At 42.8% G+C, this 24,499-nt stretch overlaps 1 protein-coding gene across 1 annotated transcript in view; it reads right to left on the bottom strand.

The window, feature by feature from the left end:
* The window catches only part of huwe1 (HECT, UBA and WWE domain containing E3 ubiquitin protein ligase 1), a 48,298-nt gene that overhangs the window by 4,865 nt on the left and 18,934 nt on the right, over window positions 1-24,499 (bottom strand). Inside the window, exons 33-76 of the mRNA XM_084721278.1 lie at window positions 23,286-23,633; window positions 22,827-22,883; window positions 22,327-22,449; window positions 22,132-22,233; window positions 21,725-21,994; window positions 21,213-21,365; window positions 20,968-21,095; window positions 20,805-20,886; window positions 19,929-20,105; window positions 19,245-19,796; window positions 18,546-18,741; window positions 18,232-18,399; window positions 17,974-18,122; window positions 17,819-17,885; window positions 17,056-17,279; window positions 16,660-16,871; window positions 16,350-16,532; window positions 15,785-15,957; window positions 15,566-15,705; window positions 15,319-15,394; window positions 15,004-15,102; window positions 14,644-14,771; window positions 14,400-14,559; window positions 13,814-14,042; window positions 13,518-13,696; window positions 13,335-13,424; window positions 12,506-12,666; window positions 12,324-12,366; window positions 11,164-11,532; window positions 10,735-10,945; window positions 10,032-10,156; window positions 8,837-9,057; window positions 8,279-8,670; window positions 7,412-8,075; window positions 5,578-6,298; window positions 5,387-5,478; window positions 4,506-4,662; window positions 4,264-4,396; window positions 3,354-3,556; window positions 3,009-3,250; window positions 2,121-2,223; window positions 957-1,106; window positions 583-828; window positions 381-498 (exon numbers count right to left, since the gene is read on the bottom strand). Of these exons, the coding sequence (XP_084577404.1) occupies window positions 381-498; window positions 583-828; window positions 957-1,106; window positions 2,121-2,223; window positions 3,009-3,250; window positions 3,354-3,556; window positions 4,264-4,396; window positions 4,506-4,662; window positions 5,387-5,478; window positions 5,578-6,298; window positions 7,412-8,075; window positions 8,279-8,670; window positions 8,837-9,057; window positions 10,032-10,156; window positions 10,735-10,945; window positions 11,164-11,532; window positions 12,324-12,366; window positions 12,506-12,666; window positions 13,335-13,424; window positions 13,518-13,696; window positions 13,814-14,042; window positions 14,400-14,559; window positions 14,644-14,771; window positions 15,004-15,102; window positions 15,319-15,394; window positions 15,566-15,705; window positions 15,785-15,957; window positions 16,350-16,532; window positions 16,660-16,871; window positions 17,056-17,279; window positions 17,819-17,885; window positions 17,974-18,122; window positions 18,232-18,399; window positions 18,546-18,741; window positions 19,245-19,796; window positions 19,929-20,105; window positions 20,805-20,886; window positions 20,968-21,095; window positions 21,213-21,365; window positions 21,725-21,994; window positions 22,132-22,233; window positions 22,327-22,449; window positions 22,827-22,883; window positions 23,286-23,633 (8,816 nt within the window). The remainder of the gene's footprint in view (window positions 1-380; window positions 499-582; window positions 829-956; window positions 1,107-2,120; window positions 2,224-3,008; window positions 3,251-3,353; window positions 3,557-4,263; window positions 4,397-4,505; window positions 4,663-5,386; window positions 5,479-5,577; window positions 6,299-7,411; window positions 8,076-8,278; window positions 8,671-8,836; window positions 9,058-10,031; window positions 10,157-10,734; window positions 10,946-11,163; window positions 11,533-12,323; window positions 12,367-12,505; window positions 12,667-13,334; window positions 13,425-13,517; window positions 13,697-13,813; window positions 14,043-14,399; window positions 14,560-14,643; window positions 14,772-15,003; window positions 15,103-15,318; window positions 15,395-15,565; window positions 15,706-15,784; window positions 15,958-16,349; window positions 16,533-16,659; window positions 16,872-17,055; window positions 17,280-17,818; window positions 17,886-17,973; window positions 18,123-18,231; window positions 18,400-18,545; window positions 18,742-19,244; window positions 19,797-19,928; window positions 20,106-20,804; window positions 20,887-20,967; window positions 21,096-21,212; window positions 21,366-21,724; window positions 21,995-22,131; window positions 22,234-22,326; window positions 22,450-22,826; window positions 22,884-23,285; window positions 23,634-24,499) is intronic.

The raw sequence follows: 24,499 nt of genomic DNA, 5'->3' as shown, positions 1-24,499 counted from the left end.
ACGAGGAGAAGAGGATTTTTATATGTTTTGACATTGATGATACTTCATGGTCCAACAGTCAAAGTTGATGGACAGTGTTTCCCACATGTCCAACTTTTTATGTGACGCTATCGACCATATAATCATTTTGTTGCAACCGTTTACATTCAATCTAATGCAAACTCAAAAAGTACATTACAGAACTATATCCTGGGCATATATTTATATAGGTAAATAAGTGTACATATTGTTTTATATTTTAGCATATTCCATTCAGATTATAATTAATTATCTGTATATATGTTGCATTTTGTGTGTAGCATTTTGTTGTAAAAGTCTGTGCTGTGTAATAATGACAGTGATTCCTTGATTCCTACAAAGTGTAAGATGATCCCACTTACTTCCTCTTAACGTCAAAGTCCAGGATGCGTATATAGTCAACCAGTACTGCAAAAGGTCCATCTGCCAAGTGAGTGGTCGACTGACGCAGGATCTGGTTAAGCACTGTGCGGTGAGTTTCTAAAAGGAAGAAGGAGTCTTGTTAAACTCTGTACTACACATCGAAGCTTTCTCATTCTCCCTACTTCACACTTTCAGTCTCACCGGCAAAGCGGAGGAACTTCTGGGTGTCCGGTGGCAGGTTTGAGGAGATGTGCATGGAGGATGGTTCCCTGGAGAAGAACGGGTCTAGGGATGATGGTGTGGCAGGTGTAAGGGGTGCTGGTGACAGTGGTGGAGGCTCGTCTTTGATATGAGAAAGCTGGCTCTCCCGCGTGTCCCTCACAGGTGGTTTGCTCTCTCGTTCTGTGGCGTGGACTAGGAAGAAGGCCTCCACAGCAGGTTGGAGAACTGGGAAAAACACAAGAGAACATCATTAGGGGAATGAATTAATCAATCATGCTCCTCCAACAGACATAATGCAATATAAACCACATAGAGCATAAAGAAACAAGTTTCTTATGAAGGATTCCCCTTACCCAGTACAGCATGCTGGTCATGAGACTCCTCCAGCTCTTTCAGGCACTCTCCAAGCATGTCCCACAGTTCATCCAACAACAGCTGCTCGCTGAGCAGTGGGAGGTCTGGGAGTCTCTCTTCACTCTCTGATTGACCGTTACCTTCTTCATCTACAAAAGAAAATTTCAATGTACTTATAGCCTAATAGAAATAAACAATTTTTTGGCTGTTAAAATAAATGTTCCAGCGGTGCTGAATAGGTCAACAGTCTTATCTATATTAAACTTGCTTGATTTATTACTGCAGCTGCCTCTGTTTTAAGTGCAATTAATTCCAATCATGATAAATGTCAGTATTTCTGTGATCAAAAGCACACACCTCTCTTTTTTAAGGCTGTGTGGGGAATCGTGTTCAGACTGTTCTATGAATTATAATTTGCTGTAATGTGCTTCCTCTGTAGGAAAGAATATAAGGGCCAGGAATAAGGGAAAAATGAGGAGAAAGATTTTTATATTTTGATTTGTGAGAATTAAGTCGAAATGTAAAAAAATAAAGTCAAACCTCCATTGTTGGGTTATGGATTACGGGTAAAAAAAAAAAAAAATACTGAGAATAACGTTGGAATGTCGAGAATAAAGCTGAAATACCATTTCAATTTTATTGTCAGCATATAGACTTTTTTTTTTTTTAAATCTTCCTCCTCTTTTCCCCCTTCATGTGGTTATGATACTTTTATCTTTTATATAGGAAGTGTTTGTCACCCTAAAATTTAAAATCAATCAAGATAATAATCATCCCCTACATCCTCTTTAAAATTACAGAGCATAGACATTGGCAGAGGTCAATTCAACCAATATCAAAACTATGAGGAACCACAAAGATTTTAACAACAAAAGCCCAGTATCAAATCAGCACTTGCATTCTATTGTGGGGTTTTTGAGGACTTATATGCCTTGTTGACTCTATACCATGTAAATAATGAATTGTCAATAATCAGGTTAAGTTCCTTGTGCAACTGTTGAGCTAACTCATTCAAATAAGAGCAAAGCCAGGCAAAAGTAAAAAGCATTAATCGCAATGTGGAGAGACACTGTGCTCACTGGATGTGGGGGTCATTTACCAATAGCAACAACAACAAAAAAGCATTGTGATTAGCAAGTGTTTTAATAAACCATGATTCATACCCAGAGGTGCAGGATCCTGCTCTAGAGGAGACGGCTGGTCCACATCCATTGGAGAGTCGTCTCTCTGGGCTGCCTGGGCTTCTGACATCGACTGCACTTCAGACTACAGAACACAAATGAGGAAGAACCAGAGGCAGAGACAGAGGATGAACAACACAGAAAAAAATGAATTAATGGCCTTTTTTCCCCACAGTAACCAACTTGAGTGATATTGCCATGCATGATGACATTCCAATGATCCACTGTGAGAGAAGAGAAACTGCAATGGAGTAGGGAAGGAGAGGGGGCCAAAAGCATGAAGCCATGTCAGCCGGCAAACAGACAACATCAGAGAAACAAATCCAACAGATGTGAGCAGGCAGCACACTCGTAGTTAAACCATTTCAACAGTAGAACATGTCAATGCAAAGTCGATGATCGAATGCAATGGATCACCAGCATATCTGTCTTTGTGTTGGGGCTGGCGATGTTCATTAAGGCAGCAGATGTCACTATGTGTAAACTCCTTGAAATAGCAGGCTGTATGGTGACTGAGCACTGTATTGTAATGAACAGAATGATACTGTTTACAATGGAATACCATATAAAAGATTAAATTAAGTTTATTTCATAAAAATAAGACAGATATGCATTATGAATAATGGGTTAGCTTATGATTTTCCAAAATGCACAAAGCCAGTACAGGCAAAGCCAAATTAGAAATGAAGTATGTTGGTAGATAATGACATTTATCTTGATGACCACTACAGTAATTTTGATACAAGTATACTGTGATGGTCATACTACAGTCAGAATGGGTTTTTTTTCAGCTTTTAAATGGTCTTCTGCTGTAAGTGTGTCCAGTGTGTGAGTAGTAGTATGCCTGCTGTCAGTGCAGCCCATGCTAACCGTGGCAGCAGCAGCTGTGCCAGCAGGGGGAGCAGCACCAGTGGGGGCATGGGGGGCAGCCGCTGAGGATCCGGCAGCGGCGGCGACGGCGGCAGAGGCAGAAGAGGCGGTTGGCGGGGGGGCCTGTTGGAGCCTGCGTGCCCGCTGACCCTCTCTCACCATCTGGATGATAGCGTCAGCCTCGGCCTCTAGCTGACGTACTGCAGCCTGGATGCTGCTAGCTGAGCCCAAACTGGTGGAGCCTGGCCATTGAGAGAGGAAGGAGAGGGGTTTCATGAATCAATACAACATCAGGGTATTGTACACACCCATTAAGAATAATGTGCATGTGCAACATCTTCCTACCTAATCGCCCAGTCTGTTTGGCTTTCTTGTTGGCGCGCCGTGTGTCCTCACGGAGCTGGATAATGACCTGCAGGACTCGCAAGAAAAACTTTTGTGTTGATGTCTTGGAGGTTAATGAGCTCATACAGGGAAGCTGGAGTTCTCGTCCGCCGAGTGTGCGCTTCTGTGCAGCCACAATCACGACACTCTCTGATCCGTCAAACCTGTGCCCCAACCAACAAATGCAAATAAGGTAAAGGAAATTGTAGTTGTGAGACATTAAACTTCATGCAAACACAGATATCATAACTACACGCTGTAATGTTACTTAGGCAAAGTTAACTAGTTTAGATTTAACAAAACCACCATCTGTCTTCAAAGAGACCATTTACATGTGTTCATCTCATCATGCCTCAATTACTGCAGCCTTTTTAGTTCTTTGAACCAAAAATCTACTGATCTACACCAGATTGTGTTGAACTCAGCTGTCAGATTTTAACCAGAAGTAAGAAACATGATGACATCACTGTTTTAGAGCAGACTTAATGGTTTTTGTTCTACTGTTAAGGCTCTTCATGGCCTTCTATATTTCTGACCTACTAGTATCGTATGTGCAGGCACATATTTTGGGATCTTCTTGTAGAGATCTTTCATTGCACATGCCCAGTTAAAAACTTGGGGGAAAGACCGTTTACAGTCAGGTCAAGTCTCAACTGTACCTGAACTTGAATTTTCTTTTATTACTTTAAAAAGGTTTAGTACTTTTTTCACTGTTTTCTTGCTCTAATCTGCTCTCTTTTAAATTTTATGCCATCTATTTTATTTTTCTGCCTTCATGAAATCCTTTGTAACATGTTTTTTTTGTTTTTTTAAGATTATTATTACAAGTGTATTGATGATTTTATGTTGTCCTGAATCATCAAAAGCTAACCTGCTAGTCATCTTGCCCTTGAGTCTGGCTGAGATGGAGGAATCCTCAGGAGGGGCATCCGGGGAATGCGAATCAGCTTGTGCTCGTCTTTGCTGCTCCAAGTTGTACTCTCTAAGTTCGGCCAGTAACGTACCTGAGACAGAAAATGTTCAAAAATTAGTAAAAAGAGAAAACACTATTTTCTTAAATAGAGGAGAATAGCAACATGAGAAACAGCATCTGTGAAGCTGCCAGGCACCGACCTATCTGTTTGCAGAGAGTGTATCCGAGGTGTCTAGCTCCACTGAGCAGCAGTCTGAGCACAGTGTCTCTGGTGGCACCATCTCCTCTGGATAACTGCAGCAGGATGTTGGCTGCATCCTCCAGACCCTCTTCTGAACACGAGTGTGATGTCAACACCTTTTAAGACAGAGGAAAAGAGTTGTTAGAAAAAAATATCTAAGATTATTAATCAAAGTTCATGCTGTTTGTTTTCTTTGACACAGTATGGTTTGCTTGTTAATACTGATGGGACTGGCTAACTTGCAAAATGGATTTTAAAAAGGTCTTAAACTGATGACTGTCACAGTCCAGGTACCTTTTAACACTAAAAGCTACTACAATGATCTTTCATATCGTGTTTATTTTGTACATCACTGTTGACAACATTTAGGCCACCATAACCACAAAATAAAACGTCAAAAATAAAATTACGTAAAAGAAACTGCTACTCTGCCTGTTGCTTCTTTTTAACTGGCTAATGTGACTTTGTCTGGGAACATGCAAACATGAGCTCCTCAAGTCTGCATGCCATAAATCATTTAATCAGATTTCAAGGAGAACCCAACCTTGTGGCAGGCATTAAGAAATAGCCAATCTTCTTGCTGATGGTCTTGTTTGCTTGTGTAGGTCACACAGAGGTGTCAATATTAAATAAAGACTGTCTCATCTAAATCTCTCAGCTTAACTTTCCTGACTAACTTGCCTCAACTGATCCTCAGAAGGAGTTCTGCAAACTGATATTCTGAGAAATTGAGTTTGATTCAAAGTTACACTTTTCCATGAACAGGGACAGAAAATCACATACATATTCATGCCATCATCATGAAGACATTGTAGGACATTTTTAAGTTTTCCCTCATACCTCCACAGAGAGTTGGAGCTGTTTCTCTGTGAGTCCAGTGGATGCCATCTTGTTGTCACTCTCTGTACTGTTAGGTGCACCCCTCTGTTTCCCTGTTTTGTCAAAACAATACATCATTATACTGAAATAGCAATTTCTTTGTAAATCTAAATGAACTGATAATATATTTTTTTGGAATCAATGAACTCTACCTGCAGAGGCTGTTCCAGTGGACGTGGGTATAGAGATAGTTGTAGAGGATGTCTGGGAGGCTGCTAGACTTGTCCCTGAGGATGAACCCTGGGCTGCAGCTCCCATAGAGGCCCCTGGGACCACCACAGTGGGCTGAGTGGAGCCCGCTGACACCACCCCTGGTGTTGTAATGGGGACTGTGGCTCCTGAGCTGGTTGCCACGTTGGGGTTGGCAGCCTGAGGGGTGGGGTGTCCAGCAGGCACCTCGGTGGCCTTGTTGTCAGGCAGGGCAATGGATATGAGGGAGAGCAGGCGCAGCAGCTTTTCAGTGAGCAACGAGCTCCGTCTGATGACCGGATGGGACAGCATGTTCATCAGCTGGCCCAGAGGGGAGGTCTCCAGGCTGAATTGAGCCCCTTCAGCCTCTGCACTGCCCCCCAGAGGCACTGTCTTCATAGAGGCTTTGCCCTTGCGGCTGACATTCATGTTGTCCAGCTTGACCAGCAGGTCCCAAAAATCAGTGGAGATTCCCAGAGACTGGAGAGTAGCAGCGGCAGAGCCCAAGGAGTTCTGGGTGTTGGAGGTGTTGGAACTGGTATTACTCTGAGACTGCACCCCTGACCTGGAACCAACACCTCCACCCCCTCCTCCAGTGGAGACTGAACAGAGACGAGAGTCCAGGTCAGAAGCAGATGCTGACAAATCCTTACAGCGCTGCTGAGTGAAGTGGCTGGGGAACACCTGTGGGGACAGACAAGAGACAAAAAGAACTTCAATTAGCAGAGCTGCAACAATTAAATAATTACGTGTCAAGTATTTGATAACACAATGTTTAAGAAAAAAAGTCACAATTGTGAACAAAATGAAGTATTTCGGGTTGTCATCTAGGGCTTTGGGGAAACAATAATGGGCATTTTCACCATTTTTTATAGACCAAGCAATTCAGTGATTGTTCAAGAAACTAAGACAGATTAATCAACAATGGAAGTAATTGTTGGTTACAGGCCTTTTAATTATTAGGCTTGGGATGATACACATATCTCCCAATTTGACACTACCACAACACTTGGGTGCCAATTTATTAAATTCTGCAATTTGATATTAAGATTAATTGCAATTAGTTGCAATTAGTTCAGAAAAAATCAGAATCATAAATTTTGAGAAACTGTATACCACGATTCATATTTCTGAAAACAATGCACATCGTGGGTTTTATTTCTGCAGCATCATTGCTGAAATAAAAGTGAAGTAAACTGCTCAATGTAGCTGTTCCTACTAACCAAACTACAGTCATAGGAAAATAAATAAAATGTTAGGACAAAATAGAGCCCCTAAAACTGCACAAAACAAAAGGAGCATTTAAATTAGCATCCTTCACATAAGAAATTGAACTTTGAAACTGTGAATTCAAAGTGTGAGTTTTGACCCTTTAAGGTTGCAGTAGCTGATCAGTGTGGTGTGTGGAGTCACAGTAGTAGGTGAGTGATGTGAAATCAGCAGAAATTGGTTTGTTTCTACAGAGCAAAGGAAATATGTGCCTGAGGGTCTGGGCACATGTTGTTTTACATTATGTATGTGAAGTAAAATGGATTTGTTTGTGTAGACAGCATTACCTTGATTGTGATGCTAATTTTGTTGGCCTGTTAATGGGAATTCCCATTATGTGTTAGCATCAAGCTAACAAGCATCCAAAAATCAATTCAGGAATCGAAAGAATCACGATACTTAAGATAATCAATTTGTTCCCACCCCTATTAATTATTATCACTTTTTTTTGTTCCATTTTTGAAATTTTTGAGCATAGCATACACAATACATGATGCAGCAGATTAATAGCGATAAGTAGACTTTCACCTTAGCTAGCTGAATGAGTGTGTCCAACACATGTCGACAGACTACAGGAGCTGCTTGTGGGTGGATGTGGACAGTGGAGCCTCCACCTCCGGCACATGTAACACCTGCAGCAGTCCCCGACACTCCTCCTCCCAGCGTTCCAGATCCTGCAGAGCCCCCAGCTGAGTGTCGGTCAGCATGCTTCCGACCTGATACTCGCTGAATCTGGAAAATGTTCGTCCGGCAGCCCAAGGCTGCATCCATAGAAACAGAGAGCCAGGAAAGCTGGCTGGAACTGCGAGACTCCACCCTGTTCAGTAGCTCTAAGGAGGAAGATGAGGATGAAGAAGAGGAGGAGGATGAAGAGGAGAGGGAGGAGGTAGCTGAGCCTTTTCCTCCACAGCCTCCCTGGATGCTCCTCTTACCACGAGAGTCTTCTAGACGCGAGGTCTCCAAGCACACCTCACTCTCACTGCTACGTTGAAGGATGGATAAAAGGCTGCGAATGACCCATCCACGTGTCTGTGAGTGGTAGCAGAGATTCCTGAGCACACGGTGCAGACGGCTGGTGTTGAGCTTCGGTTCATCCACGAACAACAAAACCAGCAGGCAGGACAAGGCCTCATGGTCCAACAGCAATCGACCACGCAGACGCAACAAGGAGTCCACGCTGGAACTGGATGGTCTGAGGGAAACAAAAGAACAACATTCAGTTTGACGTCAGTAGTGCAGTATGATTTGATCAATACAACTTAAGACATTTTCAATAACATACGCTCAAACATTTATGTTCTTCAATCCTATCATAATCACGTCTCTTCGTTTAACAATAATTATAAAAATATCTGGATTCTCAAAGCTGGCAGTTAGATCACAGTTTTCCCTCACCTGTGGTTTGTTCCTCCTCCCATCTGAAATGTGCCTCCCCTCTGCACAGCCAGTCGGGTATACTGGACACCCCGATTGCTGCCTAATCGACTGGTGAAGGCTGGTGAGCGCAAGATGGCGGATAGGGCTGAAGATGAGCTATGACCAAACAACCTCTCATGCATCAGTTGCCTCTGGCGTGCCTCTTGCTCTCTACGCAACGCAGCTGCCTCAGCAGCAATGTCCGGGGGCATGACAGCCAACACGCTGTCCTCCATGTCCTCCAGGACACTACGCCGCAGCTCTGAGGGCAGCGTCTGGATGAAGGTGACTGGATCCAGAGGGGTGTCTCCCTGTGGGGGCTGTTGGGCAAGCTCCCTGCGCTGCTGCTCTGCCCGTTGCTGGGCAAGAACCTGAGATGACCAATGACATGCTTAGTTTAAAAAAAAAAAAAAAAGTGACTCCTTTTCTTATTTACTTGGAAATGATATTTGATCTTTTTGCCCAAGTTGACAGGTCTCTAAAGGTAAACATTTTGTCTACTGTAATCTGTTATTATTTCAGCCAAGAGTCTCTCACCTCCTCCTGGATGGCAGGTGGCAATGCCGCCAGGAACTCTGGGCTGACCTCTGTAACTCCTGGTCCTCCAAGTACCGGTGCAGTGGAGGAAGGCAGGCTGGTGGCAACAGGAGGACGGGAGGGTGGTCTGATGCCAAGCTGATTCTGCAGCACCTCTCGACGGATATCCTCAGGAAGAGCTGCCAGGAAAGAGGGATCCACACCCTCTGGCAGACTGATGCCTGCCAAGGCAAAAACACCACAACAAATTATGAGATAACCAAGCCACAAGATGTTAGAGATTGTGTGGCGCAAATAAAGACGATCAGTTTCATGTTTTCTGGAGTTTCTTTTTTGTTAGCCCTCAATGGCAAAGAAAATGTACTAAAAAAGTAACAATAGTAAAATTTCCACTTGAACACAAAACTTCAAGAGACGTTTGGTTAAAAATATAAGTTTAGGGTATCACTGCAGAGAAAAAGCCACCATCAGACCTAAAGTTAAGCCACTTGTAGTTACGGACTGAGGTCACACACACTCACACTCTCATACACACACACACACACACACACACTCTCACACACACACACTCACACACACACACACACACACACACACACACACACACACACACACACACACACACACACACAATAGAGAAGTTGACTAGACTGGGATTAGACAAATTTGACAGGATCTGGGAAAAGCGAATGAAATACACATCTCCAATTATGTCAGACCTTAGATGACAAAATGTACAAATCGAGAGCCTTGGTTCATCACCACAGGTTTGGAACTGTTCATTTACTTCCAACACTGGTAACATATTTAGAATCTTTACGCCAACAGAAGTCCAAATGTACTGTACAAGGTGTAGTACAAGACAGATACAGGTACATGGGAGAAAGTTATTTACTATTTTTTTTATGTCTAAATTAAATGACTAGTGTAAAGTTTGATGTATTTACACAGAAAAAAGTAAAAAGGAAGGGCTGTTATGTAGAAATGTGTGTACATACACAGGTGTGGTGATGTACACACAGCATCTTGAAATTGGTCATTTTATTGTATATTCTCTTTTTTCTGTGAATTACGTCTTTAACCCCCCCCCCCAAAAAAAAAGGAATTAAAAAAAAAATTGATATTCAATTGAAAAACATTTGAAAATAAAAATACTTTAAAAAACGAGAAAAGGCATTGTAGCAGCTCATTTTACCTGCAAGGGGGTCCTCCTCCTCATTGCTGGTGGATGGAAGAGGCTCTTCCTGGATGGCCTGAGACTGGCTGTCAGCACTATCGCTCCTGGGCATCGTTTCCCCAGGTGATGAGACAGAGGTGGAGCTGAAAACAAAAAAAAAAATGTCTTATTGTCTGTCACAGGAATATACGTGACGATATATTCAGCTGATTGGGGGGGTGGGGGTGAGGGGGGGGTAGCCATCAGCTACTCAGAATGACAAGATGTACCAACTCTTCTTAAAACCAGTTAAAGGGCATAGAAAACAAACGAGTTAGTGCACAAACTGAATCTTAACTGGCAGAAATGTTGGCTTCCAACTCCATCTTTTAATCCCCTTCTATTGGATGCTAAATAGCTAGCTAATGTTCAAATTGTTACTAGCCACTCAGATCATCAGTGTCTTTGAATGAATGAAGCAAGTCTACCTACCACTTGAAAATTTTTCCAGAATTTGGCTAGCAGCTGGTGCTACTTTTGTGCCCTCAGACCAAAACACAACTTATGTGTGGCTTACATGTACCAGGAGAAAACAATTGAGGGAGCTGTTATATAAGGGGTTTAAACATTTTACACAACCTGTAACTTTGTACATTTATAGTTATCTGGCCAGGAGATACAGGCTACATTATAATAATTTTCACCATTAATTTGATCAGGAATGCTACTTTAAACTGCTCACCCAGTCTCTGCATCTGTCTGCCTGTCGGTCAGCCCACTCTCACCGCTGCCAGACAGCTCCTGAGACAGCTGGGCGGTTTGGGCAGGATTGGGAGCAGCCTCTTCCTGAGTGGCAGAGGCAGGGCTGCTGGTATCCATGGGTGACCCTTCCAGTTGTGACACACCCACTACTGCAGGCTCTGAGGTCTCCACAATGTCTGGACTGAGGGAGGCTGAGGGGAGAAAAAATAGTGAAGGTTAGCATTAGGAAATTATGTAATCAATCCACTGTAACAAAAATTCCTTGTGCAATTGATTTGTATTTTGAAATGGTGAGAAAATTTTATGACGCATACTGGCTACAAGCACAGTCAATAACACCATTATATTACAGATGTGTGTCCTTACTGTTGGCCAGTCTGTATAATGAGAGTTTTCAAAGTTAGACTACCTTCCCTGCCTTCATCCAACGCTCCTCCTCCACCACCTCCTCCGACTCTCTCACCGATTGTGGGTGCTGGGGACATTTCCATCTGAGATGCCTCCGCTTCACTGTTTGGCCTGTCAGCTGCTGACAAGGGTGGAAGGCCTGCCCCTGCTAGGGCAGCCAGCGAGCTGGCATGTGACTCAGCCAGCAGCAAGTCAGCAATTGGCTGGTGGACCTGCTGGCTGATCGCCGTCTCCAGGGAGACTAGGGCCTGTTCATGAGGAGCAGGTGTGGTGGGAGTGACCTCTCCAGATGGGGGAGCAGTGAGGAAGCCCTCTGAGACCCTGGGTGGGTCCAGACATGACACTGTGCCACCCTGAGCCTGCTCACCCTCTGCAAATCCAGAAAGAAAACTTAAGTGAAAACAGAGCTATCTTTTTTCATACGATCTTCACTGGGGAAAAAAATACAAAACTGTGTCTAAACACAGATTAAAAAGTTTAAAAAATGAATAATATATAAATAATAAAAAATAAAAATAAAAATAAAAATACACATTCCAAACAGAAGGCTTTGCACCCAAATCTGTTAAATTATTTCCAAGCCATTTCAAGGTGTTAAAGAGAGCTCAAAAACAAGCACACATGAACAGAAATGAAACAGTATAGTGACTAGTTACTGAATATTTTCTCCATAGATGGTATGGGCCTTTGTTGAGGAAGGCAGTAAGTTGTATAGTTATCTCCTGAACGGGGTGCACAATCCTGATCCCCAACAACAACACAACTTACTACCTCACCACAGCAAAGTCAGCTGCAGAAAAATGCAATGAATACAATATATATATATGAAGCAACACTGTATTCCAGAGATATCATGTAAATATATGGAAGTAAGGGCTTAAGACAGCAATGTAGATCAAATATTTTCAGTCAAAAAGTGAATTTACTTCACAGCAGATGAAGATGTTGAGCTGGTATAGCGTTGCCATAAGAAAGACAGTAGACTGTATAGTTATCTCCCAGATCTGGTGTGATCCTAAAACTATACAAACTACTACCTCATCCCACAGCACGCTTTGCTGGCTGTTTGTCTCCAGATGCCCATGACTGAGATGTCTCCATCCTTGAAAAGAACTTTAATATTCACACAAAAACAAACAATATCTTCATAAATGTCAGTACCTGCAGTGTTCTCTGCACCATTAACTGTACCCAATCCAGAACCCTATAGACAAAAAAACAAACAAACAGACAAAAAAAAACAAAAAACACAGTGAGTCAACACTGATTAAAAATGCCATCAGATGCAAGTACTTCCATGTTAGAAAATTCCTTCCCCAACAAAACCAAAAAACATTTCCAACCTGCAGGCTCTGTTCTCTGGCCTGTTCAGCTCCAGAAGCCCTCCTCTCATTCTGCTTAGACTCCTCCTCCTCAGCCAACTGCCTCCGTCTTTTCTCCCTACGCTCCTCCAGTTCCTCATCTCGCAGACTCTCGAGATGCTGCAGGATAGGCACCTTCACCACTGAAAGCAGACACAGAATGTCAGAATTCACCCTTAGTTGTGGCTGTAATTAAAAAGATGTAACATGTCACCAAGTTCAATTGATGCCATTCTAGCTCAAGACATTTATCCTGGCACACTGATGCTGACTGTGCCCTGCTCTCTCTGCCACTGTGGTTGGTAACAAATTAGAGCAACAAACACCAAATGAAACTCTAAGTGTTGTCATGCTTTGGATTTTCTAAGAAAGTACTTCAATAAAAAAGCAGACCACCAGACCTTATGGATTACTTTAATGTTTAACTATCAATTATATATGGAAAACAATTTATGCATGTTAAACTCAGATGACTCCCACTGCTTTACATAGCTGTGCTTTGGTTCATACAACCTTCATGAGGGCATTACGGGATTTCATTATCATTAAATGAGACTCAAAACAAGATAATATCATGGCTGATCAAAATGTGATCCAACTACTGGAGCATTTTAGTGTTTAGAGCTGGGTTGAATGATCAGTCGATACTTGTAACCACTGGACCTTCATATCCCAAGCCAATCCTCAAAAATCTTAACATTTTCTGGAAGCACCAACGTTTTGTAACATTATCAACATTGAGGTACTCACTCATAAAAACATTTTTCATGATAAAATTATCAAATTCATCTCCATTCATAGACCAACCCACCTGCTACACAGTCGTGCATACTCTCAGCATCCAAAACTTTACACTCATCTGTCCACCTAGTTAAGGCAGTGGGAATACTAGAGAGGGTGCCTGGAGAGACAGTAAAAACAAACATGTTAGGAATTCAGGCCAACACTAAACCAACAGACTGTAACATTAACAACAGCCTCTAGTAATTCTCACCTGCTTGTCCCCCAGTACTGCTCTGCTCATGGAAAAAGTCATCCAACAACTCATCATCAGAACGAGCGATGATGTGCACATCCTCGTTTCCGACCAAAAGCCGAGCACGACCACGAGATTGCAGAGGCAGAGAGCTGGACAGCTGTAAAATGTCTGCTGCAGCACTGGGGCCCAACAATCTAAACAAAAGGGAATTAAGGGAGGAACAGAGGTCTTAATTAGAATCATCACTCAAACAATGAAGGTGTAACATGTGTTGTTTAACAGCCATGAAAAACAGAAAAACATTCTTTCACCTTTGCAAGATGAGTGGAGGGTTGGGCTGGCGGTTGCCGGGGTAGTGGACATGGATGGTATGTCCACTGTTGGCAGTAAGCTGGCGCAAAGTTCGTTGGCTGCGACCCATACCCTGTGCCAGGCGGCTGCTGGTGCCTGCCACGCCTAGGGTGAGGGAACCGTGGTCAGCATGGCGCACCATCAGCGGGTGGGAGCTGGGGATGTTGCCTGGGGAGGGAGGGATGTCAGCTGATAGAAAAACAACAGAAACAGTAGGCAGACATTAGGGGGACAGCTCTGGCACAACCCCAAGTAATGTCAATAAGGATAAAGAAAATTCATTTCCTGCATTATCCGTTTTCTGATCATGTGTAGCTGGAACCAGTTTTTCAAAAATCAGGCCAAACATGTTTTTGCAGTGATCATGGGTTCTAATTTTTCCCCAATTTCTTACAGTGTCATACGGTATCAAAAGGACACCACTTTCTGCAACCAAGAAGCTGAACTGTATAACACAGGGATGGACTTTATGCTAAATCAATTCTTTAAAGGACTCAAGCTGAGATTGTGATCTTAGTAAACATTAGTAAAAACAATCCTGCTCACCGTTGTTGGAGAACATGTTGTCAAACTCTATGATGAGGTCATCATCCCTGTCAAACCTTTCAAAGCGGATGTGAGGTGCAGCATTGATGTCAGGGAACTCCTCATCCAACTCCATCTCTGACCCTTCATCATCATCATCCTCATCTCCCTCTTCATCATCCTTGAGAAAAAGTAGCAGCCATGAGTCTTAAAGATTAACAACAACCAAGACTTGTTTACCGAGCCTTACTGCATTAATCCATACCTGATCCTCCTCTTCCTCTTCCTCTTCCTCCTCCTCTTCATCCTGGCTGTCTTCATCATCATTGCTGCCACTGGAATCTTCCTCCTGTGTGTGCTCCTCATCCTCAGGTTCCAGGATGTTCATGGAGTCTGATGCAAGAGAAGAAACACAAGGTAAGTTCACCATTATACAACACAGAGTTGTATAGTGAGAAGTTGTAGTTCCCTTTTAGCAATTCAAAAAACAATGTGAGAATTATATATCTTAAAGCAGTCCCTCACAAGAAGATTCTAAAAATTGAAAAGTTGTCACTAAAGCCAGTCATCTGTGAGGTTATTTACCATGACAGACCCAGGAAGTTTTGATGCGTCAATGTCTTACCTTCCCGGTTGGCCTGAAGGGTGGATGCCTGGCTAATGTTGGAGGGGGCCTCATCCATCAACACATCCTCTTGTGATTCATCTTCACCACTGCGTCCCACTGATTTATAGAACAGACAACAAGTGATATACCCTCTCTGGGTTTTCTTGCCTGCAGCAATGCAAGGAGTGCCCGCACTGTGGTATAAAGTATCATAAAATTTAAGGGCAACTATGATTCTAGTGTGTGGGTCACTTGCGAGTCTTTAATCCAATGACTATCCTATAGAACTTTAGTGGTTGTGCTCACAACTACTGTGACCTTTTCCTTTCATACCTATAATTGTGCTGTTGACAGTGCCAGCATCTCTCTCCAGCAGCTCATCAATCAGATCCACCAACTCATTCTCCACCTACAAAAACAAGAAAGGAATACAAATGCAATGTGAAGAAATGGGCAGGAACTCAATTTTCTACCTTTGGTAATAATTACTTGATAACCATTAATTATAAAGATTACATTATGAGGTAGTGTGGTGAAATACAATTTGATTATTGTATTTATGTAATAAACCTTTAATCACCTGCATAGCCTGTGTGCTGAGAACCTCTGGCTGACCAGCGATGACCACCGTGTCTCCCTCTGTCTCTCCATCCATCAGGTCGCTGTCTGTCCCCTGCACCCTGTGGTTGCCCTCCACTGGCTCTGCCTCACCAGACTCTCCTGGAACAGATGCCACAAATCAGCTACAGACATATTGGGAATCAGTGGATCTAGAGATTTAAAGTGTCTCATCAGATACCTTGGTCCTGAGTGTTGCTGTTGCTGTCCCTGGCGGTGCCCACAGTGTCATGTTCGGTCTTGTTCTTGCTGGAGCCTCCTTTGCCCCCAAACAGACTGCTGGGCTGGTTAACAATGCGGGACAAAGTCTCTAGAGGCTTCAGGGCAGCATTCACTGTGTTGGCCATGTTTGGACTAAACCAAATGATGTAAAGGAAGAATATAGTTAGTTTACACCGATTTCATACGACACAGTAATATTTCTTGCAAAGCCAACTTGGTTCCAATTTGTATTTAGCCTGCAACTTGATAGTGAAAAGTTTGGGTTTAAGGTTCCTTGTTGCATTTTAGACCTCTGGTAGCATTATGGAGCTCTTCTTGTACATGTGGACACCTGTCTTCTTCATCTCATGTGCAAGTAAATGGTCAACAGGTATTAACATTGAATTAACATGAATTAACATGCAGCAAGGCACCAACAAAGACAGGGAATAAAAAGCATGTCAACATGGATGCAAACGAATCCTTAATTTAAAATTAACTTTTATAAGGTCCCTGAAATTAATATGGTGTGACTGATTATATACCTGGACAAATCCAAGCTGTGAGGCACTCGGGCCAAGTCATTGACCAGTCCTTTCTTAAGGAAGAGCCTTATGATGTTGTTCATGCCGTTGTGTTGCGTCTTGGCTGCAGCTGTGCTGTAGAAACTAGACGTGGAGGGACATGACTCCATGATAGTGCTGATAATGCACATCACTGCCTGAAGCCTGTGAAACAGATAAGCAAGGACAGAGAGTGAGAATTACATTTTTTTTCAAATCAGTATAAATACCGAATCAATTAAAAGTTATAGTATCAATATTAGGCTGATTTACTTATTTTCGTGCTACTTACCTTGCATGTTTTTCGGCACCTTCTGCCATTGCTAGTGCCCGACTGAGGGCAGCCTTGACCTCATTGACCAGGGCCACCTGGGCATCGGTGCCTGTGCCGGCAGCTGCAAGGCTGGCTAGAAACAGACGTGCCAAGGCTGGGGTGTCCTTGTCCTCTGAATTCTGAGTGTGAGGCAGTAAGTGGTCGAGCACAAAAGCTAGTACACTGCAATCCTGTTAGGATACAAGAAAATCAAAATAGGTTATGTATATGTATATATAACACACACACACACACACACACACACACACACACACACACACACACACACACACACACACACACACACACACACACACACACACACGTAAACGCATATCTGTGAAAAGCTGAGAAGATTTTATTTTAACTACCCACCTCCTTAATGAGCTCAGACTGTCCAGCAGTGTAGCAGTAGGAGGCAATTAGTGTGGCAATTCCCACATAGGAGCGCACCAGCTCAGCCAACAGTCTCAAGATGGTGGAGGTAGGCATTAGAGGCTTGCTTGCCTTCACCTTTGCTGCTTTACTCTCCTCTGAGCTGGTACTCTTCTCTCCCTCCTGTTCTTTCTTTTCCTCTCGCATCTCTTCTGGAGTGGAAGCTGAGGACATTAGGGTAACAAAATTTTAAGATACACAATCACAAAGATATTATAGTAAATTATAGATTTTTAATAAGTTTTTATTTTTGTTTTCAGTTCTGTTTAGTTTCTGTTAGTTACCTGAGTGATTTTGCTCATTTCAGTTTAGTTTTCATTGTTAAAAAATGTCAAGTTTTAGTCTTTATTAGTTTCAATATTAGTTTTGGACAGTCAGCATTGCTGGCCTCCTGTTATCAGTCTCTTCATTTACCCAAGAACTCAAATCAAGTGAAAACGAAATTTTACATCTGATTTGGAGCAGCCTTTGTGTGTTTTATTTTGCACTAACAATATAAAAATCTCAACAGCAAATAAACATGAACAACCCAAGGCAATCTTCTGCAATATGCTTTGGACTGGGCATTTTCATGAAATCAACCAATGTCTTTGTGGGTTAAAACAGCTGAATTACAGTATATATTGAAAGAGTGACTTGATCTTATATGTGCAGTTACTTTGCATCAATCTTCTTGCATGGTTAAAAAAAAAATAAGACACACCTTCTCCTTGTGGTGTGCCAGACTGGGAGGACTCAGCTACACCTCCATCAGCAGCAAACACTTGAGTCTGAGAGGAGGAGAAACAACTCTATTATTAAGTGAGTATATGACACATTTTATGTTTCAATACAGGATGATTTGTCATCGACACTCACATTGATATGGAATGCAGACTGGGAGTCAAAGTCGCTGCCCTGCCGGGTGAGTCGGTACTGCTGGTAAACGTCATCACCAACATCCTGCAGTATCTGGCATAGGTCCTGACCACCAGGCACCGCTGCTGCACGTTCTTCTGGGCGCTCAGCTGTCCCACACACAGGAACACACACTTAACTTACTTACTTACTTTCCATTAAAATTACATATAGAGCCTTTGAATGAATTGCTATCAAGAATTTATTAACACAACATACGTTCTTCAGGAGCATGGTAGGCAGCCAAAGCATTGAGCATGTCATAGATGACCTCCTTGATAGTGTCAGGGATTGGTGGTAACGGGGACAGTTTTAGCGGTGTGGTCTTCACCAGCTGCACAGCATTGGGGCCCTTAATTCGGAGGTTCTCAAACTCATCATCAGAGGCTGTACAAAAAAATACAGTGTATGAACTTATTAGGGTTTAAAGAAAAAGACATACATAGTTGAGTAAATGTTTCAAGCCAATTAGCTTGGACCTCCAAATCTAATCAAAACTTACCACACCTACATAGAAATGCTTGAACACTCACCTGTTCCAGCTCCGCGGGGTGCCGGCAGAGCAATGCGGACACAGTTGCTGGCGGTTTCAGCAAAGCATTCAGGGTTACGGCAAGCAGCTGGGCCCAGCACACGTAGGATATAATTGATTTCTCTGGAACCAAGGCTGCCTGACACCACTCCTGAGGTGGTGCTACCTGCTCCACTTGTCACCGCTGACCTTACCACCTATGCAACAGATTGTTGAGGAATTCATTAATGATATTAACATTAGTGTTTATAAGCTATATTTAGCTAAAACATACTGCTGATACAATGCAACTAGCTGGCTGCAACAATTAGTGGACTAATAGCTTAGTCGTTTGACAGTATAATAATTGGCTATTATTACTATTTTAATAATCAATTCATTATTAAAGTAATTTCTCATGGGAAAATGGTAAATGCTGTTTACCACTTTTCTCTTGTTTCGTATCATATTTAACTGATTATGTTTTGGGTTTGGACTGACAAAACAAGACATTTAGAGACATCTCCTTGGTCCATGTAAAACAGGGATGGACAATTTTACATTACTCCCTCACATTTTTTAGACCAAATGATGAATTGATTTTTTTTTTATCTCAGAAACAATTAGCAGATTAATAAATGACGAAAATAATCATTAGTCACAGCCCTAAACTTCATATATTGTGAGCCCCATTTTAGACAATATGAAAAAGGACTCTAACCTTCTCCATAGTGTGCCGCAGTGTGGCCGGATCTTCTATGATGTGTCTGAACAGCAGGGTAACAAGCGGGGTGAAGCCATTGAAGCCAGAGCTCTGCGTCAGCCCCAGAATCATCCGTGTGCTCTTCAGCTCAGCAAACATCATAGCATAGTGGTGGTTGCGTGTAAGGCGCAAACAGAGTCGCAATGTGGCATGAAGGGTGTCTGGGTCCACAGGAACACTGATCATACTGACACAGGCACGGATAAGTACGGTGGTCATGTCCTCAGTCAGGCCCTGCACGACAATATCAGAGCCCTGGGTGTAGTCAGACTCCAAGGAAGATGATGGGCCAGATGTGGTCTCTTTCAGCTGGCTGGGATCATCTTTAGGAGCACTCATTTCCACTGCTGCCCCTGAGTCCAGGTCAGTGTGGGTTTCCTCTGCTTTGCTCCTGTCTCCCTCTTCTCTCTCAGAGTCGGTGATGCTGCCAGTCTTGGCAGGCTTGGGCATGCGGGGCACTCTCTGGACAGTCAGCATCACTGGCCTCCTGTTACCAGTCTCTTCATTTACCTGACCAGTAAGAATGGTGTTAAATCAAGCCACAGTATACAGCAAACTCTAGTAACATAACCATAAAATTAAAGAGTCCATGGTGTGTATTTTTTACGTATTGCGTGTAAGTGGAGAAAAATGTTTTAATACCTGCACCATGGTGTTAAACTGCACAGTGTATCTCCGGCGGCCAGCTGTGAAGCGGACACTGCTCTCCCCAGCCCTCCATGCTGAGTCAATGGTGCTGTTGTTTGATGCACTGTAACTGCACCAACGGCCTGAGCGGTCATCAAACCATCGCCAATTGTTCCCATTGGGCTGCAGATACTAAAGGAAAACAGAGAACTCATTTGTAAAAAAAGGGGTGCACAAAATAACGACAAAATATTACAACATAATGTACAGTTTAGAATATTTTTGTGGTATTTCTGTCAAGAGTTATTATATTTGTCAAGGCTGTATTTATAGAAACAATGTTACATGGGATTTCAAAGGTAGATCTTTCTGCTCATTCTGGACAAGTCTTTAATAAAGAAAGCAAAAGGGCTAACACCTTGTGGTCAGATGGTCGATTTGTTGGTTGTTACACACTTGTCCAACCAAGTTCTCATTGACATGGTGTCAGTTTGTTTGAAACCGAGTGAATGTTCAAAGTACCAGCACAAATCATCACATCGGCCCCAAGTCTCAAAGGACAGAAGAGCTGAGTGGATAAAAGCTTTATTTTTGATAACAACATGTGTTTATTTTACTTTGCTGGACTGCTTACTCAATGAGCACTAGCTGGGAACAGTAAAACAAAGTTTCACCGAGTTTTATATTGTTTTAGTATTTATTTTGTATGTTATCCTGTTGAATTTGGCAAATACCATAGACTAGGACAATGTTGGACTAATTTTGTAATACTGAGACAGAGTTAAGAGAAACCATGTTAAAGCTAAGAGCAATGAGCCTGCAGCCATGAAGCCTTTAACTTTATTATTGTCATCTCTATCTGTGGTTTTGTTTTATGAGGTCAGCTTTTACCTTGTTCATTTGTTCCCTGCGCTTTGAAGAGACTGCCATTTTCTCATAGAAGTCAATGATCAACAGTACTGGTGTGATCCATCTGCAGAAAAATAATTTTATTAATAAATAAAAACAAGCATTTCCAAGTGACAACAAGTTTTTAGGGCTGTGCTGAACTTACTTTGGTGTCTGGATGTCTTTTTGTTCTTTAGCAGCCTGCAAACAGGGCTGCACAACCTCAAGCAGCTTGATGAGCAAATCAAGAATCCCACTATTCTCCACCACTCTGGCACCCAACAGCTTCAGTTCCTACCAGAACAGAAATCAAATTATCATTATGTGTACACAAACAATGACAGAAAATGACTTTATCCTCTACAAGTGAACATCTTAAGGCTAAAACTTCAATATGTGTGTTTCTGTTACCTCAAAGAGCAACGTGAGCAGCAGAATCCGTGTTGCCAGCTTGGAGGCCTGGGGCAGTGTGGCCATCTGTCTGGTCCACTCAGACACAGTCTTTGTGTCACTGGTAGTCAGAGGCTCAGCCGCCTTGATCAGCACGTCTGCTGCCTCCCACACCTACACACAACATAAACACAATCAGGCTGGTGCAAGAATGTTATTAAAAGCTTGCTGTGTTTCCATTGATTTACTGGGCTGCATTTGCATTCAAGATATGTTTTGTACTTGCTGAAAGCATTTACTCTGAAATTTCCAACAATTAATTGCAAAAACAAACTGTGTTCAACTGTATGTTAATCTGCATCTGACAACTCAAAAGTTGATATTTAAGATAAAAAAAACAGACGGACAACAGTAGTTCATCCCATTTTATGCTTCCATATTCCCCCTAAATCAATGGACTTTAACTATGAACACACATGTACAATGGGCTCCAGAGAGCAGACTGAAATGTAAACATGCATTTATCCACGGACCTGGTGGACAACCTGTCCCAGGATGAGATCTCTGTACTCAGGGCCACTTCTCTTGATTGCAGTCATCAGCAGGTCACAGAGTCGGTAGACTGTGTCAGGCAGCTCATCTAGAAGATGGAAACAGCCAGGCAGCATGGAGTCAGTGAAGGCATGAAGCTCTTTGGGATCGAGTGGCTCAGCCTCCATGAAGCGCTCCAAGCAGCGGGCCTCCTCCTCCTCTGCCCGCTCTCTGGCTCTCCTGTCCTCTTCCTCACGCCGACGTGCTGCCTCCTGAAGCACACACAGAGATAATCTCAACAGCTGTTCCACTAAAGAGCAAGTTATTCATTCATGAGGTTTCCTTTAGCGGCAAGCAGTTTAGAGCAAAACGTTGTTTCCATGTAATCTGAGCAGCAACGGTGACACACCTCAGGAGAGTCAGAGCGTTGCTCCATGCTGACCTCTTGCCCAAGTGACATGGCAATTGCCCTCATCATCTGGTCCTCTTCAGACATTGTCCTACATAGATCCTGGATGAACAAGGGAAACAGTCTCAGCTGCCTGAATTTGAGTCACAAAACAAAACAAAGAATAGAAGAATGTTTCTCTCTGTGAAGCCTTACTCTGACTGCACCACCAAAAAGTGGTGGAGGGTGTGTAAGTAGGTATTCCGTGGCCTGCTCCATGGTGCTGGTGTTCAGTAGGGCTTCCATGGCATGCTCTCTTGAGAAACCCATGTCCATCAGCTAAAACACCAAACAAAAGGATGAAAATGTATTTTTACATGAGTATAAAGAAATGGTGTCATGAATGAAGGGCAAAAAGAAGTTTGGTCATTAAAGGTGAGAAAAAGTTTAAGAGACTTGTTATCTTTATGAGGGCGAGGAGACGTTTTTCCACTTACTCCTTGTCTCCACTTCTTTTTGTGAATAATGAGGCCCTCCCTCAATCAAACCTTTTCCCCTAACAATCCTATCTGGATAGCATGCCTCAAAAGGTATGAATCCCAATAATCTGGTCAAAACTCCTCTCCCCTTTTCTTCTTAAATTAGTCATCTGTCTCCAACCTTTCTCTATCCCTGACTCTCTCCACCTCTTCCCCTCTCCCTGATGACTCTTATACCTGCTGGAGCTGGTGCTGGCGGACCTGTGTGGGCCTCTCTCTCCCTCTGCTTCCTCCCTGTTATAAAACAAATGGTGGCCCGGGATTCAGTGCATGCAGAATACGGGGGAGGAAGATTGGTAAACACACCACCTCTGTTTTATTTTCTTGCTTCGATGGCCACCTAGATATACTATTATGCAATTAACCTGTGCTGTCAAAACAGCCTGCAGTAGTGGCACAGTGAGCTGAAAATACTGATGAGGCTGCAAGAACAAACCACAGCTGGTGAGCAGAAAAAGCTGTCAAACTACAAACAATACCACACAATTGTTTATAATATTTGAGGGAAAAAAGTATGTAAGAAACACAAACGTACACCCCTTCTCCTCTGTTGTTGACTATTATCCCAAACAATAAAAATCCAGCATTTGACAAAGTGTGTAAATAGTACAATATTTAAACAGCTTTCCCATATACCTGTGTAAGCTGAGCCTGGTTAACCTGGGGCTCACGGCGGGGGGTGGAATTGGTTGAATCATCAGCTGACCCTCCTGCTGGCGCTCCAGGTGTTGTTCCACTTGGTGCAGGTGCCTCTCCACTTGTTGTAGATGCTCCAGGGGCAACGCTGGGTCCCAAAGAACCAGTGGAGGTTGCCTCATCATCCGGGCGCACTGTCCCCTCTCTTTCCTTGGCCAGCCGCTCCTGGATAACAGGCTCCCCCCTCAGGATGTGGCAGAGGATGGCCAGCATAGATTCAGCCATTCTGCCTCCATACACCTTCAGTGGCTTCCTGTTCCACAGACTGCGGATGCAGCTGAATGCAGCCTGAATGAACAAGAGACTGTGTTACAATAATAAAACGCCAACAAACTGCACATAATAGGAAGGTCACAAAAATCGATGGCTTCTATACCAAATCAGTGCCATTATTTTTGTTTGAGATGGCTGGCATTGCTGTGTAGCCAACTATGTTTCACAACATCTGCAATTGCTAAACACTAAAGGCTACCATGTTAAGGCTAATATAATGTAACCATAGCTCATAGTAGTGGGTTACCATCCTGACTCCGTAATACACAGTTGATGTCATCTGTCATCAAAGTGTAATGTTAGAGTTTTAAACAAATGGGAATGTGAGAATTTCAGTTATTGATACCACCTTCTAAATTTCTGGTATCATGACATCAGTAGTGCATAAATGGGTAGTCAAACTCTCAACCTGCTATTTATTGACGGTTGTCTTGCTGTTGTGGATTCTGTGCATCAGCTGTCCATCTCTCTTATGTCTATGTTGTGCAGACTGGTTTGTATCTGCTTTTTTCCTATTGCCTTTTATCATTGATTGTATTTTTCAATGCTCTTATTCTTGATGTCTGTGCTGTCAGCTATTGCCTACCTGAGGACCACAGATGAAAATTTGCCTGCCTGGCTAATTCTGGCATGTTTTCAGAAAAGTTATTAATATGCGCTGTGCCTGTTAAAAAAGCAATACATGGCAAAACTAAACCAAACCCTATATAAGAAAATGCTCATAAAACTCAAGGCTTTTACAAAATCACATATCAGAAATACAGTATGTCTTTAAACAGGGTCTCAAGGAGTCCAAATGAAACAACTAGTGCTGCATTATTTATATTCATAGCTTGTGGTATCTTACAAGTTACAGAGGTCATGGAAGTTGGCTATCTACC

The sequence above is a fragment of the Lutjanus erythropterus genome, chromosome 6 (assembly GCF_056507025.1).
Source record: "Lutjanus erythropterus isolate fLutEry1 chromosome 6, fLutEry1.hap2, whole genome shotgun sequence".
Classification (NCBI taxonomy): Eukaryota; Metazoa; Chordata; class Actinopteri; order Lutjaniformes; family Lutjanidae; genus Lutjanus; species Lutjanus erythropterus.
Note: the sequence above shows the minus strand (reverse complement) of the source record. Positions and strands in the feature narration are given on the sequence as shown.